Source organism: Myotis davidii, unplaced genomic scaffold, assembly GCF_000327345.1.
Source record: "Myotis davidii unplaced genomic scaffold, ASM32734v1 scaffold209, whole genome shotgun sequence".
Classification (NCBI taxonomy): Eukaryota; Metazoa; Chordata; class Mammalia; order Chiroptera; family Vespertilionidae; genus Myotis; species Myotis davidii.
Window position 1 is genome coordinate 1,029,352 of NW_006300047.1, and position 18,190 is coordinate 1,047,541.

The 18,190-nt window shown below is 48.1% G+C and overlaps 1 protein-coding gene across 1 annotated transcript in view; it reads right to left on the reverse strand.

Moving 5' to 3' along the window:
* Window positions 1-18,190, reverse strand: part of LOC102763755 (sorting nexin-29) — a 440,536-nt gene that overhangs the window by 130,305 nt on the left and 292,041 nt on the right. The window contains exon 19 of the mRNA XM_015572131.1: window positions 1,001-1,056. Within this exon, the coding sequence (XP_015427617.1) occupies window positions 1,001-1,056 (56 nt within the window). The remainder of the gene's footprint in view (window positions 1-1,000; window positions 1,057-18,190) is intronic.

Here is an 18,190-nt window from a genome sequence, read left to right on the forward strand (position 1 = left end):
TAGCAGGGGGCAGTTAGGGACAATCAGGCCAGCACACAGAGGCAGTGAGGGGCAACCAGGCAGGCAGGCAGGTGAGCAATTAGGAGCCAACGGTCCAGGATTGTGAGAGAGATGTCTGACTGCCAGTTTATGCCCAATCCCCGGGATCGGGCTTAAACCGGCAGTCGGACATCCCCCAAGGGGTCCCGGATTGGATAGGGTGCAGGCTGGGCTGGGCCCACACACGTGCACAAATTTGGTGCACCAGGCCTCTAGAGATGTGGGTTCTCCCCAGATGACACCTTTTCTCGGAGGCTGAGCCTTCTTCCACACAGGCAAGTGAATGAGACAAGAGGGGGGTTCTGGTGGCCTTAATCCAGGGCCCACTCCACTCTCTTTACCAGCCCAAGGGGATTATCAGTCCAAAAACCAAGACAACCTAATCAGAAATATTCAGTCTAAAGATCAACCAAATTCCTTTGGGGTCATCAGCAGAGGCACCAGACAGAACTGAATCTATAAAAAATCAGAACAATGCACTGAGCTATTGTTCTTTCCAACAACCAGGGATTATAGATTCAAATTCCCAAAGAAACACACAGTCAATGAAATGAATGGTGAGCCAGAGTGAGGTAATTGGGAGAAGTGTGGACTGCGGTTCACTGAGGAGCACTTGCCCTGTATGAAGGAGGAAGCTGTTGCTCAGCTCTGAATATGGCCTTGCAAGGATTTTCTTTTCTTAAAGAAAATAGAGAAATTTACATTTTTATGTGATATCTTTCAACTCTTAAATGTCAGCCAAAAAAAAATTGTTTTTCAAAACTGAAGGGGAAACATAAAACAAAGCTGAAGGCCAGACTCGGGCTGCAGGCGAACAACGCCCCACCTCTACCAGAACCAAACTAGCCTGTGCGGACTTAAACAGTGATTTCTGTTTTCCCGTGTGGTCCTTCTGGGACTCAAGCCAAACCACAGAGTCCTATTTCTAAAGGGCCCTCATAAGCAGACGCAGTGGACTTACATTTCGAAATCTGATAAACTCTGATCTTCTGATGTTTGACTCAGATCTCCAGGCACCTGCCATCAGGAGAGAAGAGAGAGAACGCATCATGGTTACCATGGTTTGCATAATCACAATAGAACCCTGTCTCTCCTGCTCCCTGAGCATCCCCTGCTCACACAGAGATGGAAAGGTGGGGCTGGAAAACAATGAGGTTCTGTGCAAGGATGCTAGAGATGATGTTACAGGAACAAAAATATGCCATGAGCGATCTCAATCATCTTTACAGAAAAAGGGCTGATCATCCTGCCGAGATAATCACAGGCACAAAAAGCATGCAATTTTGGAGCTATCAAGGCCTAGTTAAAATCTGAGATGCAAGATAGCAAATGCGCAGTAGAAAAAATTATCCATTGTTGCCAAGATGAACATCCACCACAGACAATGCATAAACAAACAGCCCCTGCCTGCCTCCTGTGGCCCCATCCTTCCCCTCATAACGTATCGAAACCTCAGGCAGCAGGACAGGGTCTTCTTCGACTCCGAGGCCCTGGGAGGACATGACTGAGTATGAGACGAACCTGCCTGCGTGATGGCAGCTACCATGTAAAGCAGATGACACAGTGGCCAGCACTGGTGGATGCTCAATAAATGGTGATGACATCATCACACCCAGGATACATTTCCCATTGTGAACTGATCGAATCTGAACTGGTTAGAGCTTAAGAATGTGGATCAGTCTGGCTGGTGTGGCTCAGTAGTAGTTGAGCATCGACCTATGAACCAGAAAAGATCATAGTTCAAATCCCGGTCAGGACACTTTCCCGGGTTGCAAGTTTGACCCCCAGTGTGGGGTGTGCAGGAGGCAGCTGATGAATGATTTTCTCTCATCACTGATATTTCTATCTCTTTCTCTTCCTCTCCCTTCCTCTCTCTGAAATCAATAGAAATATATATATATTTTTAAATGAGGATCAGAACTAAGAGGAACCAAGTGGAACAAAGAAGGTTGTGGGGTAGTGAGGGAAATAGAACTTTTACTTCACACTGCCAGGAAAGCCACTGGAAAACACCTGTCAGAGATTTCATATTATATGGCAATCTACATTCATATTATACAGTCTGGGTAACAGTCCCAGGGGTGGGCTCCCCCCACCCCCTACTCTAGAGATGGACTGAAGTTCAGGGAGGCCATGGGAGTGCCCAGTCACACACACTAGTATACAAACCGGATACGAATCCAGGTCTGTCCAACATCAAAGGCTTTTCGGCTACAAATTCCCTCAGACAGAGGAAACACCAGCTAACAGGTGAAAGGAGAAGGTGAGACGTAGCCAGAAGTTCTACTCGTAGAGCATTCCGAAGGTCCCCCTTAAAGAAACAGTGGGTTCCCTTCAGAGGCAGGAGAACCTAGTAATTACAGAGTCTGTGATCTGAGGCCTCATGGCTCAGGATCCAATCCCATCTCCCCTTTTTCCTGACTGTAGGGTCATGAGCAAATCACCCACTTTCTCTGTGTCCCACTGACTTCATCTGTAAAATGGGTATAACAGTAGTAATATTCATAGGTTACTCTGAGGACAAAGAGACTCAACACCTATGAAGTATGCAAAACAGTGCCTGGCAGATAGAAAGGCCTCAATAACTGACTTGTGCACTATAATAATAATAGGACAATTATTGAGAAGTAGGAGCAGTATGTTCTGTTATCCTTGACACTAGGCATGAATCTGTCCTGCCAGCCCAAGGGGTGTCTCTCACCTCACATATGGCAGCCCAGGCGGAGAGTGACCCAGCTGGAGCCCTCAGATGTGAGCTAAGCAGTTACTAGTAGACAGGGCTCCAGGGAGCAGACTTTGCTAGGAAGCTGCTTTGAGAAATTCCTTCAAGCCCAACAAGGAGGAAACCTGCCAGGAAAGCCACTGGAAAACACTTCCATTTTCAAACGATCAGGAACTTGTGGGCTGGGCGTCGGGTGGCCTTGCTATTCAGGCGACTGTCATTTTCATGTGGGTGGCTGGGAGGAGGGCTGGTATAATCTACTAGGGAAGCCACGAGGCTCCATGTCCCAAGATTCCCAAAACATCCACATCCTTTGCCCCAGAAACCTCACTCCAAAAGTTTATCAAGAAGGAACAACCAAAGACCAACATTCACATCAAAGATCATTCTCTTTCCATTGCTTAGACAAGTGGGGAAAGAAGCAAACAACATGAAGGTCCAACCATAAAGGAATGATTCAAGAACATGTGGCATGTCCACAGGAGATGGCCAAGCTAACAATGAGGTACACACACTCCTGAGGGTGCAAGCATAAAAGTAATTCCAGGAAAGTATATGAGCATAGTGACTGTGGCTATCATTGATAGTAGATTAAGAGTGGGGTTGGGGAGAAAAAAGGCATATTTTTCATTTGTTATTTTTCTATAAGATTTTTTTAAAAAGGGTATATTTTGAATGAACTGCTTTTAAAAAAATTTAAACACATTTTTAAAGAAAATGATAGCATTCCATGTGCTGTTTTGAAAAGAGCTCTGAGACAGATGATCAAGTGACAGCAAAAGCAGGGGTGGTCGGTGGGTCTTACACACTACCATGTGCAAAAACGAAGAATTAAGACTATCAAGTTGTATTTGGTTGTTTGGGGTTTGTTTTTTACATCAAGAAGCTGTAGCAGTGGAATTTAAGATACCAAAGAGGCACCTGTGGGCTGGGGGTGGAGGTCCAGGAAGCTGGTGCACGGCATTGGGAGTGGGGCTGTCTATCAAATAGCCTTTTATATCGTTTGAGTTTTGAAATAACATACTGCCACCCCAAGATTTAAATTAAAAAGTATAATCCCACCAATAGAGTGCTTTTGATCAATTTTTAATGGCACAGAAAAAAGCTCCTGCTCTCTGCTTAATAAAAGCTGCTATGGACTGCAAATGCCCTGTGATTCCCAAAATAACTCACAATGCATGTGTGCCGACAAAGTCAGAATGAAAGAGACCTGAAAGATGACAGTGGGAGCTGGCTGAGAGGTCAGATGAATTTGATTATATATTTGAACTTTTCTGTACTTTCCACAATGAGGATGCATTAATTGTGTGGCCACAAACAGATACACCTTCTGTATTAATTTAAGTGTGCATCGTAAATTATATTTTTTCCAACTTCTTCCCCCAATGCATTTGCTAGAATGCAGAAAGCCAGATGGAAGAGGCTTTGCCTTCAAACTCCTTGATGCATCAGGAGTGGAAAAGGGCCAAGGAAGGCTCTGAAGGCTCACCACCTTCCAGGCACTCTCTCCCCTTGACGGAGGGGGCCGATGGGAAAGGCTAGGACTCTTGAGCCTTCTCTGGTGGGGCTGTAGGTGGCTCTCGGCCTCTCGTGTCCTCCGAGCTTCCCCTCAGCACCTCGTCTCTCCTGGCATAATGAGAGGATCGGATGGAGAACACAGATGGGAGGAGGGACCATGAAGACACTGGCTGCACCACCGTGCCCTTCTCCGCCTGGAAAAGCTGTCTACCTGGCTGGGTACTGGCCATCATCTGGGTTTACAGTAATTGACAAGGAAGCTGGCTATATTTCAGTGTGGAGCAGAGGGTGCTTTATCAGAAACATAACTTTCTACTGATACTGGCCACCAACATCCCTCATGGCCTCCTGAAGCCCCAGGAGCCAGGAGCACAGCTCTGGGAGGCAGCCCGCTCTCTGATTTGCTCTCCTCATGGGGCATAAGTGATTGGCAGCTCAGCTGTCTTCATTCACTTCTCCTTGACCCCGCAGAGATGGGAGCTCACCGTTTGGCCTTGGGAAGCCATGTGGCAGAATGTGGGTGTGGGGAAGGCAGGGCCCTTGCTAGGAGAGCAGCCAGGAATCCTGGGTCCTCGAGACCCACGGAGAATCAGCGTCTGGGCTGCATCAGCCACAAGCTTCCACAAAACCCTGGCTCGATTCCCTGGGCTGCTTGGGGGCTAGGATCAGGGACAGCTCAGCTGACAGCAATCACTTCACGATGCAGGCGTGGGACAGGGACACGGGTCATCCTGACACTCTGACTGGGGAGTTCTCAAACTGGGAAGAGGGTACAAATACTAGAGGTTCTGCCACAAAGAATGACAAGTATGCTAAATAAACGTTTATGTAAAAAGGGAGAGAGGGGGCAAAGGATGAAAGTAAGAAGGGAGAGGGAGGGAGGGGAAGGAAGGAAGGGCAGAAAGAGAATCAGCCAATTGCCAAAACCATGGGGAAACTATTCGTCTCCCGTTGGCAGAATCAGGACCCAGGCAGGTGGCCCCACCTCCCGTCCTGAGAGACTTGCAGACACAGCAATGCCACAGTCCCCACGGCTTCCTCCTTTACGCAGAGCTTTCCTACAATGACCCTCCTCACACCCTCCTCCTCACGGCCCTGTGGGGAGAGACGTCGCCCCATGTCACAGGTGAGGATGAGAGTGGTCAGTGTGAATAAAGTGAAGATGCATGAGCCCAACCCAAACCTCCCAGCCTGTGGTTCCCGGGCAGCCTCAGCCTCAGTGACTCCAGGTGGAGAAGCCCACCAATCCCATCTGAGACCCAGAGGACAGCCAGCACCAACTGCCACACAAACAAGCGTCCCATCTTGGATGTCCAGCTCAGTCGAGCCCCAGGTGACTATAGTCCCAGCCGACACCTTATGATGTAGCATAACCACCCAGCTGAGCCCAGTCAACCCAAATTATCATGGGAAGAAAATGGATGTGTTTTTTAAGTCACTGAGTTTTGGGGTGGTTTGACATATAGCAATAGATAGCCCAAAAAGTAACTTGTCCAAGGTCATTCAACTAGTCAGTGACAGAGGTGGGCTCTCAATGCTTGTGGTCCAGCTCCAGAGTCTGCACTTTGCACATTGAGCTGCGCTGCCTCCCACTAGGAAGCCCGTGCTCTGTACCTGCACCTGCACACTAGGAAGCCCCGTGCTCTGTACCTGCATCTGCACACTAGGAAGCCCCGTGCTCTGTACCTGCACCTGCACACTAGGAAGTCCCATGCTCTGTACCTGCATCTGCACACTAGGAAGCCCCGTGCTCTACGTCTGCGCCCTAGGAAGCTCAGAGACCGAGTTATCCAGATCCTACTGCAGAGCCTCGGCTGGTGTCGAGGGCTCAGCGCTCAGGAGCAGATGTGTACAGTGTACAAGTGGGTCTCACAGCCTTTCTCACTGCCTGTCTTCTTTGTCACCAGAGTGACTTTGATAGGCACCAGGCCTGGAGGCCAAGGTGCAGACCTGGCCCAGTCCAATGTGGCTGGTTTCCCCTTGGTAGCCCAGCTCCGTCTCCAAATACACAGGTCACCCTCCAGGCTCTGAGCTGAATCCTGAGGGAACAAACGGAAGCTCAGACGTCTTGAATTCTAATCCAGGCTCCCACTGGTGGTCAGAGATGTCACCCGGCTTCTGTAAACCTTGATTTCTTCCTCGCCTACCCCATGGCAACCAGCCTCTAACTGTCCTACTAGACAAAGTAACAAAGATGGTGGGGGACGAGGGACCAACATGTGTCAAACACCTACAATGTGCCAAGTATTCGCACATTGAATCCTCAGATACTAGGAAGCAAGTACGATCGCAAGTCACAGGCCCCTCCCCTCTGACCCCAGCCGCTCTGTATGGCTGGCTCCTCTCTCATCATCCCAGTCCCAGCTGAAACTGAATTCCTGAGATGCCTTCCCTGACCAACAAAACTAAACACTGCCACCTTCATGGCTCACGTTGTTCAGCTGGCAACGACTCCATTCCAGTTTATCTGCACATTGCTCCTCCTGGGAACTCCCACGTCTGTTCTTACCATGACACATGCCATCGTGCCTAGCACCGGCACACCATGGGCACGGAATGAGCATGTGCGGCTGGTTAAAGGAACGAATATAAAATGGAAGCTGTGTTTCCACACTGAAATGCCAATCCACTCGTAAACTGCTTTGTAGCACATCCCCAACCTCCATGCATGATGAGGATACATTAGTTTGGAGATCAGAAGAACCAGAGAAAGTGAATCGCAGTCCCTCTTCTAATTACAGGGCTGCCTGTTCAAAGGAAAGGCAACAGGCAGACATGACAGCAGCAAACCTTTGTCCCAGTCATGAAATCACACCCGCAATCTGTTTCCAGAGGCACTTTCTCACTCATCCCCTTTCAAACAGCCTTCCCTTAAGCAATTAGCTCTCATTTTACACTGCCAAAAACTCTCTCCCATCCAGCCAACACCCCTGCCTTCTCATCTCAGGTTTCAATAAGGAGCGAACTGTGAATGGCATGGCTCTGCCATCCAGCCTGGCTGCTGTGAGCATCAAGTAGCCTGGGCTTCCCTTGCCTCCTGAGGCGGCCGGCCTGGGTCTGGACCACTTCCAGGGCTCCATTTGTATGTTTGTTCATTTGTTCTTTTGTTTTACAGATGTACAATTAGAGGTATCAGAGCCACATGGGGTTTGAAAATCAGCTGAGATCTAAGACTTTCTGTTGGGCGTAAAGAACTAGCAAATAGGAGTTTAAAAGTTTTTTTATTCTACCTCTGGGCCGCCCCGGAAGCCTGCACAAACAGACTATCACACCTCTGTGAATCTGTCTTCATGTCAAGACTGAGAGTCTTGAGAACAATATTCTCAGAGCCCAAGACGTATCAGGGACATACTGATCGCTGAAAGAATGTTCCCAGTGGATGGATAGACAGATACAAAGATGTGCAAATAAACAGGTGGGTCAATGAATGGGAGGAGAACCGGGGAGGAGAGGGAAGGAATGGGAGAAAATTACCTAATTTACTAAGATGGACATCTCATTTCTTTCCAGGTAACCAAGATACACAGACAGCATATGGACAAAAACACCTATACAAGGGCATTTACTGCAACACCATTCGTGGCAATAACAGCCTGAAACAACTAATGAAATGGTTACATAAGATATTGCTCCAGCGAGAGCCAGCCTGTACAACTACTAAAGGGAGAGCACAGATCTCTGCTAACCGGGGATGATCTCTAAGGCTTATTGTCAAATGACAAAAGCCAGACACAAAACAGCATGTGGGGCGAGCTCCTATTTTCCTGAAGCAGCTGGGAGGTGGGTACCCATGTGATTGGATGTGCAGTTATCATTTCTAGAAACACAGAAACTGCCAACTGTGACGCTGTGAGCAAAGGACAGTGAGAAGCAAGGCACAGGGCCGAGAGGAAGATTTATTTTTTACTGTAAAACTTTATACCTTCTACATTTTTACTACGTCCATGAGCTGTTACCCTTATGAAAAATAAGTGTGACAACCTTGACATTTTAAATTAAAAGAAGAAGTGTTATGTCTAAGACAGGGGAAAACACCCAGTGACTGCCTCTGAGAGAGGTGTGGGGACAGTCGGGGCAGGGACCATTCTGGGATGAGGGCAACGTTCTATGCCTTGAGAGGAATGTGGGCCACACAGGCTTGTGCCCTCATCAACACTCAGTGACCACACAATTAAAACATGTCCAAACATGTATATAAATGTTATCTCAAACAACGAAAAAACCACAAACAAAAGTATTAAACTCCAGAATGCACACTTTAGTATTTTGGACAAAATGAAAACTAAAATGTGCAGCTTATTTTGCATCAGAAAAACAAGATGATGTGATGGGCGCATGAGGGGGCGGGGAGAGGGAGGGTAACGCAGGTGCCGGCCAATGTTAGTGGCAGCACCCAGGGGGTGGGCGCACGGTGCCCACGTGAAGGCCTTCCATAGAACTATTTCAAATTTTTCCAGATAAAATGGTGGAAAAATGTTTTGATCAAGCATGCGGAAAACAACTGAATTGTCTCTCTATTCTCTGCACAGAAAATGCATTATAATATCAGTGTCCTATTAGGGGGCCAGCAGAGCACAGCCTCTGTACTTAAGGTTATCAGCCTTAAATGTGGGAGAAGTAGTGGAGATGTGTCAGATGGTTAATTAGTAAAACTGTCATGTTTATCTGGATTCTGAGATATTGGAGGTACTTATCGCTCTTTGAAAGTGATGATGTGTTGTGATTTCTTTCCCCGTTCTAAGTAAGTGCTTCAATTTTGTAGAAAAGGCCTGGCGTGGGACTCGGGCCGGCAGGGCCTGAGCTCGGACGTGGCTGTGTGGCCTAGAACAAGCCGCCACTCTTCTCTGGGCCCATCCTCCTGTGAAGCAGCCCCTGTGGGGTTGCTGTGAGGTTTCAACACGATCCTGCGAGGACCATCCCCTGCCCAGCGCCTGGCGGAAACAGCTGCTTGCTGAGTGGCAGCTGCTCTCATTATCTGTGGACAGAGTGCAAGGGTGTTGGACAGAACAGACCGGCTTGGGGGCCCCGCAGCCCTCACCCGTGAGTGGGGGCCCTGCTCCATTCCCCACATGCAGGTGCTTACTCACAGGCTCGCACTGAGCGACAGGGTGGCCTCAGAGAATGAAGACAGAGCCGGGCTCACAAACCATTCAATCCCCCAGGAGAGATGACTTTAAGTGCCCGATCCACGCAATTATTTCATGTCACAGTGGGAAAGTCTGCAGAGAGGAGCTGGGATAACAGGGGGCTGCCAGGGGATAAGGGAACGCGGCTGGGAGGGAAGGTGGCTGGGCTGAGGCTGGAGCATGGGGAAAACAGCATGTCCCTCTCCTCTGCTCAAATCCAGGGGAGCCACTGAAGGGAATTCCGCAGGGAGAGACAGGCCAGCTCACATTTCAGTAAGCCACCGGGAGCCAGGCAAGGGGGGACACGCCAGGAGGTTGCTACACACACACACACACACACACACACACACACACACACACACACCATCTAGACTATGCACATGAGATAATATGCCAACCTCTCTGCCCATCACCTTTCATCAACAGATTTTTTAAAGCTTACTTGTAAGAAAAGTACTAATTAGCAACTGTCTACAGTTTCACCAGGCTTAAGTTGCTAATATAAAGTTATTCTTAAGTTATGAATTTTCAGCCAATCTCTAGTGAAAGACTTGGGCCTATAATGATGAGTTGGAAGCATTTAACTAATCCACACCTGCTCTGCCACAGATGAGGAAACCAAGGCCTGAGGATGAAGTAACAACCTCACAGTGGTCAGGTCTCCTGGCTGCAGACTTCTACTGCCTCTCGCCACGTGGGGGGAGGGGTTTTCTCCCTGCTCCTGGCAGACCCCCAGGGACAATAGTACCTACCCATGGGCTTAGTGCCCTGTCCCCCCAATGCCCTGCTTCAACAAGTTCTGGCTCTACTTTGACCCTTTGCCCATACTGAGTTTCCAAAGAAGAGCTCCTCTTAAAGAAAGGGTTACACAAGCATGATTTATTTAAAGGCGGGGGAAAGTTTAGAAAACACTAAGCCGCCTCATTCACTCTCATTTCACCCTTAAGTCCCATGGAATAACCATAGAAACTGAGGCACAGAGCAACCAAAAGTTGCCAAAGAAAAGCAGAGCTCTGCAAACTCTAGAATCCAAACCCGCTCTCACGAGTACTGTGGTGTAACTATAGAGTAAATGTACGGTTGCCTTCAAAACATTGCACACGCACCTGGAACTGTCACTTAGAAGTCAGCAGGGAGCAGTGTGTAAGAGCATTAAGGTACCAAAGATGTTTAGGCAGCGGTCTGAGGAGCCTGTTATTACAGACAACAGTGGCTGGGCTTATCTGGGCTGATCTGCAGGAGACTTCAGACTGCAAGGACAACAAAGGTATCGCCATGTCCATCACCTCAAATGCTGTCTTCTTGCAAACAGAACACCCCTCGTGAGCTTCCAAGGGCATATGCGTCACTGGGAAAACCCTCCAGGGCAGAGACTGTGGCTCATTCACTTTTGCACTTCCAATCCCTGAACCCAGTCCCTTCCCGTATTTCCCTATCAGGGGCGGTATGGATCCAGTTCCCAAGTATGACACATCAAGGTTCGCTTCCTGCCGCTGGCGTGGCTAAGTCCACTCCAGGTTCCTTCCTTACACCGTTCCCCACATATGCACCTCTCACGGTTTCCACTGCCACTGCACTGTGTGTGGTGTCTATCAGCACCGCCCATGTGCATGGAGGCATCAGCTTACTTCCTACTCCCTCCAGGGTTGCAGGCTCACTGGGCCCAGGCTGTGCCCTAACTCACCTCGGAATGCAACAGGGTAATAATCCATGATGACATTTATCTTTCTATCTGAACAGAAACATCTGGAAGGGTAAGCACCCAAAACTTCAGGATGGTTACCTCTGGGGCTGGGAATAGAATTGAGGGTGATGACCAAAGGGATTTTAGCATCTGCATGTTGGCATTGAGAATGTATTCAGAAAAAAAAAAAAGAATGTATTCATGTATGACTTGTGCCTTTCAAACATGTTTTTAATAGCAGCTACAGTCGATTAAATGGTGGCCGCCAAATGGCTATGTCCATATCTCAAGTTCCAAAACCTATAAATATGACTTATTTGAAAAAACAATTTTTGCAGATGTACTTAAGGATCTCGAGATGAGATCATCCTGAATTATCCAGATGGGCCCTAAATCCAAAGAAAAGTGTTCAGAGAAGAGAGACACACAGAGAGAAAAGGCATGCAAAGACAGAGACAGAAATTGGAATGATGTGGCCACAAGCCAAGGAATGCCAGGTGCCACCAGAAGCTAGAAGAGGTAAGGAAGGATCCTCCTGGAGCCTCCAGATGGAGCATGGCCCTCCCAACCCCTTGATTTCAGAGTTCTAGCCTCCAGACTGTTAGAGAGCAAGTGTGTGTTGCTTTGCTACAGTTTTTGGCCTCTTACTTGGTGCCAGGCCATGTTACACATTTTAGGTACATCATCATCCTAAGGGGTTCATCATCTTCATTTTACAGATGGGGAAACTGAGATTCAGAGAGTTGATGTAATTTGCTCAAGTTTAGTCAGGTGTGGAACAGGCAGTGTGGGGGCCAAGTCCACACAGGGCTATGACACCATCTCAAAAGAGCATGGCTTTCCAGCTACGGAGGTCTGGGCTTGCACTCTGCTTGGCTGAGCCTCACTTTTCTCAGTTATGAAGTGGGAAATATTACCTCCCTGCCAGGCTTAGTACAGATTAGATGAAAGGATGAAACACAGCAGCCGGTGCACTGCATCCCAGTGACTGACACAGAGGAGGTGCTCGGTGTCTTCCGAAGGGACGAGTAAAGGAGGGTCGGCATGTTATTCCTCGGTAAGGATGGTCAAAAGGCTGGGGCAAGGGGTGGCCCAAGGAATGCTCCTCCAGGAGGAACACAATGACTACAGCAGCGGTTCTCAACCTGTGGGTCGTGACCCCTTTGGCAGTCGAACGACCCTTTCACAGGGGTCACCTAAGACCATCCTGTATATCAGATATTTACATTACGATTCATCAGATCATTTCCTAAGTTCACCTCCCGCCCCTCCCTCCCCCATCCACTATGCTGTCAGCTTTTGGAAATGCCAGGTGGGTGGGTGGAGGGTAAATATGTTTCACAGAACAGTTCAGGCAGCTGACTGACCTTAGGAGCCACAGTGCAAGACTGAAAGGTTATAGCTTTGCTAGCAGACAGTGAGGAAGTCTTCCTGGAGCAGAGCTCGCAGTCCTCAGACTCACCTTTTTTAGTTATAAAAGGTCCTTACAAAGGAATTTCACTTGCTATGCATAGAAAGCAAACGGAATCCAATGGAAACAAGACCTGATTGAATTCTAAGTGACAGTGGCTCTCAACCTGGCTGAGTCAGATCACCTGAGGCAACTGGGATGGGGGCGGAGGGGGGCGCACTTCAGAGATTCCCCTTCAGCCAACCCGGGGCTGAGGCCTCTAGACACCACGGCTCACCAGCACCCTGACCCTGAGCCCACACTCGCTTCATCAGGGCATCTGAGCTGCCTGAGACTGCACCAGCACTGCTGACCGAAAAGTGAAGTGGGGGCATCCCCCCTCGCTACCAGAGTCCACGTATTCACACCTGACTCTCTAACTGCCTGAAACCATCCTGCTCCGTCCCAACCAAGGTTACAGGCCTAAAAGCCTTGGACACACAGACCTGACACAGGCAGGACCATCTCCCCGGGAAGCCCACCTGGTGTGATCTCTCAGAATGCAGAGATGCTGACAGGAGGTACTCCTAGGTTAGGCTCAGGCAGGGGCTCAGGTGGGTGTCCCCTCCCCCACACTGCGGACTGTGAGGGCCCAGGGGACAGTCCGAGGCCTGTTCTCTGACTGCCAGTGTGCAGGTCGGCACCTGACTAAAGAGGATGCTAATTCTGCATCTAGTGAATAAATAAATGAGGTGCCAAAGCATTGTCCAGGGCAGAAGTGATATTCACAGGGGCTGGGGCAGGGGGGCAACGCTTCTCTAGGCAGCCCTTGCTCTTCCACCAACAGCTCCTCCAAATAAGCTCTGGCTTGTTCCGACAGCCACAGCCTCTCTGTGACTGATAGGTAATTTCATACCCAAATTGGAAAGCATTTAAATGGAGACATCAGGAAAGTCAGGGTGGGAGACATATGATCGCTCCTTGCACATGACAGCAAATAAAAAATGAAAACAGCAAAGTTGATCATCTTGTGACAAATAAATTCATGGTCCCTTGTTGTATGTGGAATTGACATAGAATATTTTGTTTCAGTCAGATTCACCAAGTATTTTCTGGACATCCATAGTTTGAATATTATGGTGAGAAGTAGAAACTAATATTCATTCATTCCACAAAAATTTAAAACTCTCTACCAGGCCCGGAGGACACAGCCAAGTATAAAAGTGGACCAAGATGAAGACAATGAGTAAAGAATTCTATGCCAAGTAGTGGTAAGTGCTATGAAGAAAAATAAAGCAGGCACCATTTTATTTAGGGGCAAGGTAAGGCGGTATCTGACCCCCTACTTCAGATGGTTAAGAGGCATTTTCTCGTTTAATTCAAACTTCACACAACTCACTCTGGTGAGCATCACCAGTTCCACCGAAAAATGAGGGCAGGAGACTCTGAAAAAGTCAGAGACTTACCAGCTCCAGCACCTACTAAGCAGGAGGACTTGGGGATATTATCTTATTGTGCCTTACGTTCCTCATCTCTACATGGCGACAGGAGTACCTACCTCATGGGCTTGCTACCACATATACTAGGCATTCAATTAATGTTACCTACTGTTGCAGGTGGGAGCGTAAATGCCACTCACACTTCGTTATCTGAGGGAGGAGCCAAAAGATACACCCATGAAACTAGTGGCTGATAATATCCATGAACAAACCATGCTGATTTATAACATCATTCTGCTACCTAACTGGCCCGTCCTTGAAGACCCAAGCCCCACATCTCCTCTTGGAAGCCTTCCATGACCAATCCCAGCAGTTCATTAAGACACCATGGTGTCACCATTCCACCCGATAACTGACATAACTCTATTATTTCTGTGTTCGTTCATTCATTCATTCAACAAATACGTTTCAAAAGCCAGACCCGCAGCAGACCCCATGCCAAATATGTGTTAACATGTCTGTGTCCCCCACGGGACAACAAACTTCCTAGGAATGGAGAGAAAATTAACTGGGGATAGTTCAACAGAGCAAATTAATTAGTACCTAAGGGCAACATTTAGAAAGTAGGTAAAATGGGTAGTCCAGAGGGAAAAAGAGATTAAGGGAATTTAAAGGAAGTTCAAAATAAAAACAACTCAGGATTGTCAGAGCCCTAAGGGCTTTCTTAAAGAATGAGCTAGACCTTGCAGGACAGGGAAGAGTGGGGAGTAGAAGCCAACACATGGAGAAAGCCAATCTCAACAACATGAACAGTATAAATGGTGCCATGTATGTAAGAGATACATGCCTCTCTGTATGTAAATGCATAGCAAATATTTAGGACATATACCAAAGTCTTCTTTATAAGGATCTCGGGGAGAGGGGCACATGTTTTGTACTCTAGTCAGTTGCACATTATTTCTTTTAAAAATAGATTATTTATGTAATTTAGAAAAAAACTTAAAGCACCTCTTCTGAAAGACAAAAGGTAATGAAACAAGACAGTGAAGGTAGAAGGAAGAGCAAATGGTAAGGGATAGGACTCCGTGGCCAAAGGGGCAATAGCAAGAGGTGAGGAAGAAGGTGTGAGTCAGGTCCTGCTTCAGCATCTGCCAGATTCTTTTTAAAACGCAGCCAAAACATTTCTGCACGGCATCGAGGCACTGGGAGCACCCGCTGCTGTGAGCCCCGCTGTAACAGGGTGGGAGACGACTCCCATTGGAGGCGCGCGCGCGCGCGCACACACACACACACACACACACACACACACACACTCATGCTGGCAAAGGTGATGATACTCCTGGACAGCCAAAAAAAAGCCACTTTTCCAGAAAAGAAATAAAAATCTAAGGGGACCTGAGGCTTTTCTGACTTTAGCAAAAGCCCTGGCCAAGTCAGGCCTCAGATGCCTGGCTGGCCACAGAGCAAACTGCAACCACCCACTTGGGTGTGGACAAGGCCCTTAAACTTTTAGTGGCTGGGAGAATACCATTCAAACCCTGGTCAACAAAATCACTGTCCTCAAAGCCAGAGCAGCAGCTTTGCAGACCCCAGGGCAAGAAGGCCTAGGAACCTCATGGGCAATTCCAAGAGGGTGCCCATCCCTCCAGAAGGGGGCATTTCTAAAAGGACACAAAAGGGGAGGCAATGGTTTGGCTTTTTGTCCCTTAAGCAGGTATCCCATTACCAAGATGCACCTGTTTCAATCCAACCATGTGACCGGCTGGTCTCCTGGAAGGGACAGCAACATAATGTATACATAACAGGCTCTGGATGCCACAAACCAGCTGGCCAGGGACACAACCGCCATGAAACATACAGCAAAAACAGCATTTTTTTTTTTACTGAAGATATATAAATCCACATCAAGGCAGTGGGGACAGCTTTCAGAACAAACTGTACGATCCTTTTGATGTGCAAATGTCACTCAAGTAAAATCACTCACTTCCCATCTTAGCCCTAAGTTAATGACAGGCCAGAAGAGAAGGAAGTAGAGATGAGCGTTTTTTAAAAAGATTATTTAAAAAAGAAGAAGAAATCTAAAAAATAATGTAGAAAGTCACATGCAATTGGCGGGGAAGGTAAGACTAACCAGAATAAAACTCTATTGTCATGGAGAAATTGTTATTAATAATAAATAATAAATTTTTACAAGTATAATCATGTGATTATTATGGACCCCTAGAAATACTGTGCGTTAATTTAGCAGAAATAGAATAAATTGGGATTCAGATGGACAGTCATGGTCATAAGACTTACAAGGCAGAGTGGAGACAGAACAAAGGGCTGGAGAGCTTACATTCTGAGGACGACAAGAAGGACACGAGTCAAGGACAGTGCTGCAGTCTGACCACAGGGACGGACAGAGCTCCAGTCCCAGACCAGCCTAGACAGGATCCACTTTTCCATGCTAATAACTTTCTACTGAGAAACCTACATGCCAATCAAATATACAGTGGTCAGGAGCCAAGCAACCCAGGTCTTCAGGTTGCTACCTGGGGGATCTTGAGGTCACCACCTGAGGGGGGGGTGGGGGAAGCCTGGGGGCATCTTCCATGAAGGCAAAGAGAGATCAAAGCTACCTTACCAAATGAGTAAGAGCAGCCCTGCTCACACCAATAATGAGCGTGTGCCACGAGCTCAGGATTTAGATTCATCCGAATCTGAGCACCTGGTCAGATGAAAACAAAAGAAGGAGGGGCAAGTGCATCTCAGGAAGGACTTGGTGGTAAGTAAAAGGGGAGCACAGGCTGTGAGCCCCAGAGCATCCGGGTTGCTGCTGCCTGTCATCTCTCCTCTGGTGGGGCTCCAGGGGTGGCCTCCTAGTCCCGGCTTCTGCTTCTTCAGAATCTGTGACAGGAAGGTCTCAGGATTATCTTTTTCAGACCTCAGACTCCAAGCCTAGTCACATGCAATCAAAGCGAAGAAACGCAAGTCACACCAAACATATTCTGGTCTTTGACCTGTTCAAGGGTAGAGTCCACATGTCCACATCTGCCACATCCCCACCGTGTACCCCACACTTTGTATGTGACACCACAAGAAACACAAGTGACCGGCAGGCAGACTAAGCAGGTGTGGAAATTCCTCCCTTGCCCCACAGCTGGTCAGCATGGAGCACGGAGTGTATAAACCCTGATAACTCTGTTCCTTGCCAGTGCTTCCGATTTGTAGCAACGTAAGGGACCAGCTGTGGGCAGCTAGCACACACTGCACTTGCCAACAGACACACAACTCTCATCTTAATGGAAATGTTACTTTAAAGTCCCATACCCATAAGCCTTGGGGAGCCAGGCTCTGCCCACCCAAACCCTACACTGTAGCCCCCTGAGCTCCCCAGTGGGGCCCAGCTACCCACGGTGACGAGCAAGCCAGGTGTAAACGGGACGAGAGTGCATCACAAGCACATGTGGGAGGAAAGATCTGTGACCCGGGAGCCCTCCGAGGTACAGAAAGTATCTGCTTTAGCGTCCAGGGGCATGTGGTCACGTGGGGTATTTGCCCCTGGACAGAACACCCTGGGTGGGCCCAAATGCGTTCTGCAAGCATCTTTCCAGGTGATTTGTGTCAAAAATGAGTATTTCTGAGCTAAGCCTCTATGTGAGACATATTTTTAGCAGCCTCTCTTTAACGGCACTTTTGAAAATAATCTCCTCCAAGACAGCAGGCAATCGGAACACAGTGTCCGGTGCCGGGTTACAAAGCCGCCTGGGATCTGGAACGTGGCGCTGAGCTGCGGTGGGACCACAGCCAGTTTGGTGCTTGATCGCCAGATAGTCCACAAGTGCCACCAGCTGAACAATACATCTCTTATTAAATCTCCTATTATCCTGACTTAAACAGCATCAGTCTTCAGATGAGCAGGCTTCCTCTGAAGGTTTTAAAGATACCAAGAAAGTCCCAGGAAGCATTTTTTCTCAAAGCGAACCTTATCACAAAATTGGGATGAGTTTTTTCACCTATCTCCCTCCTGAATTTTTAATTACTTGTCTTTCTCCCCCACCAGCTCAGTCATTTCAACAGTGGCAGGAAGGAGACCCATGGAAATGCCAAGCAGCTTACGGCAAGTCTCTTATCCAGCAGGATCCAGGAAGGCACCTTTCTGGGTCAGCAAATGTGTGGCCAACAGTGTCACCATAGACACTACAGGTGCGAGGTCAGGCTCAACCATCATACCTGCATGTGACCGTGTGCCAGCCTCTGAGAGGAGGGAGTGAACACAGTCCCTGTCTC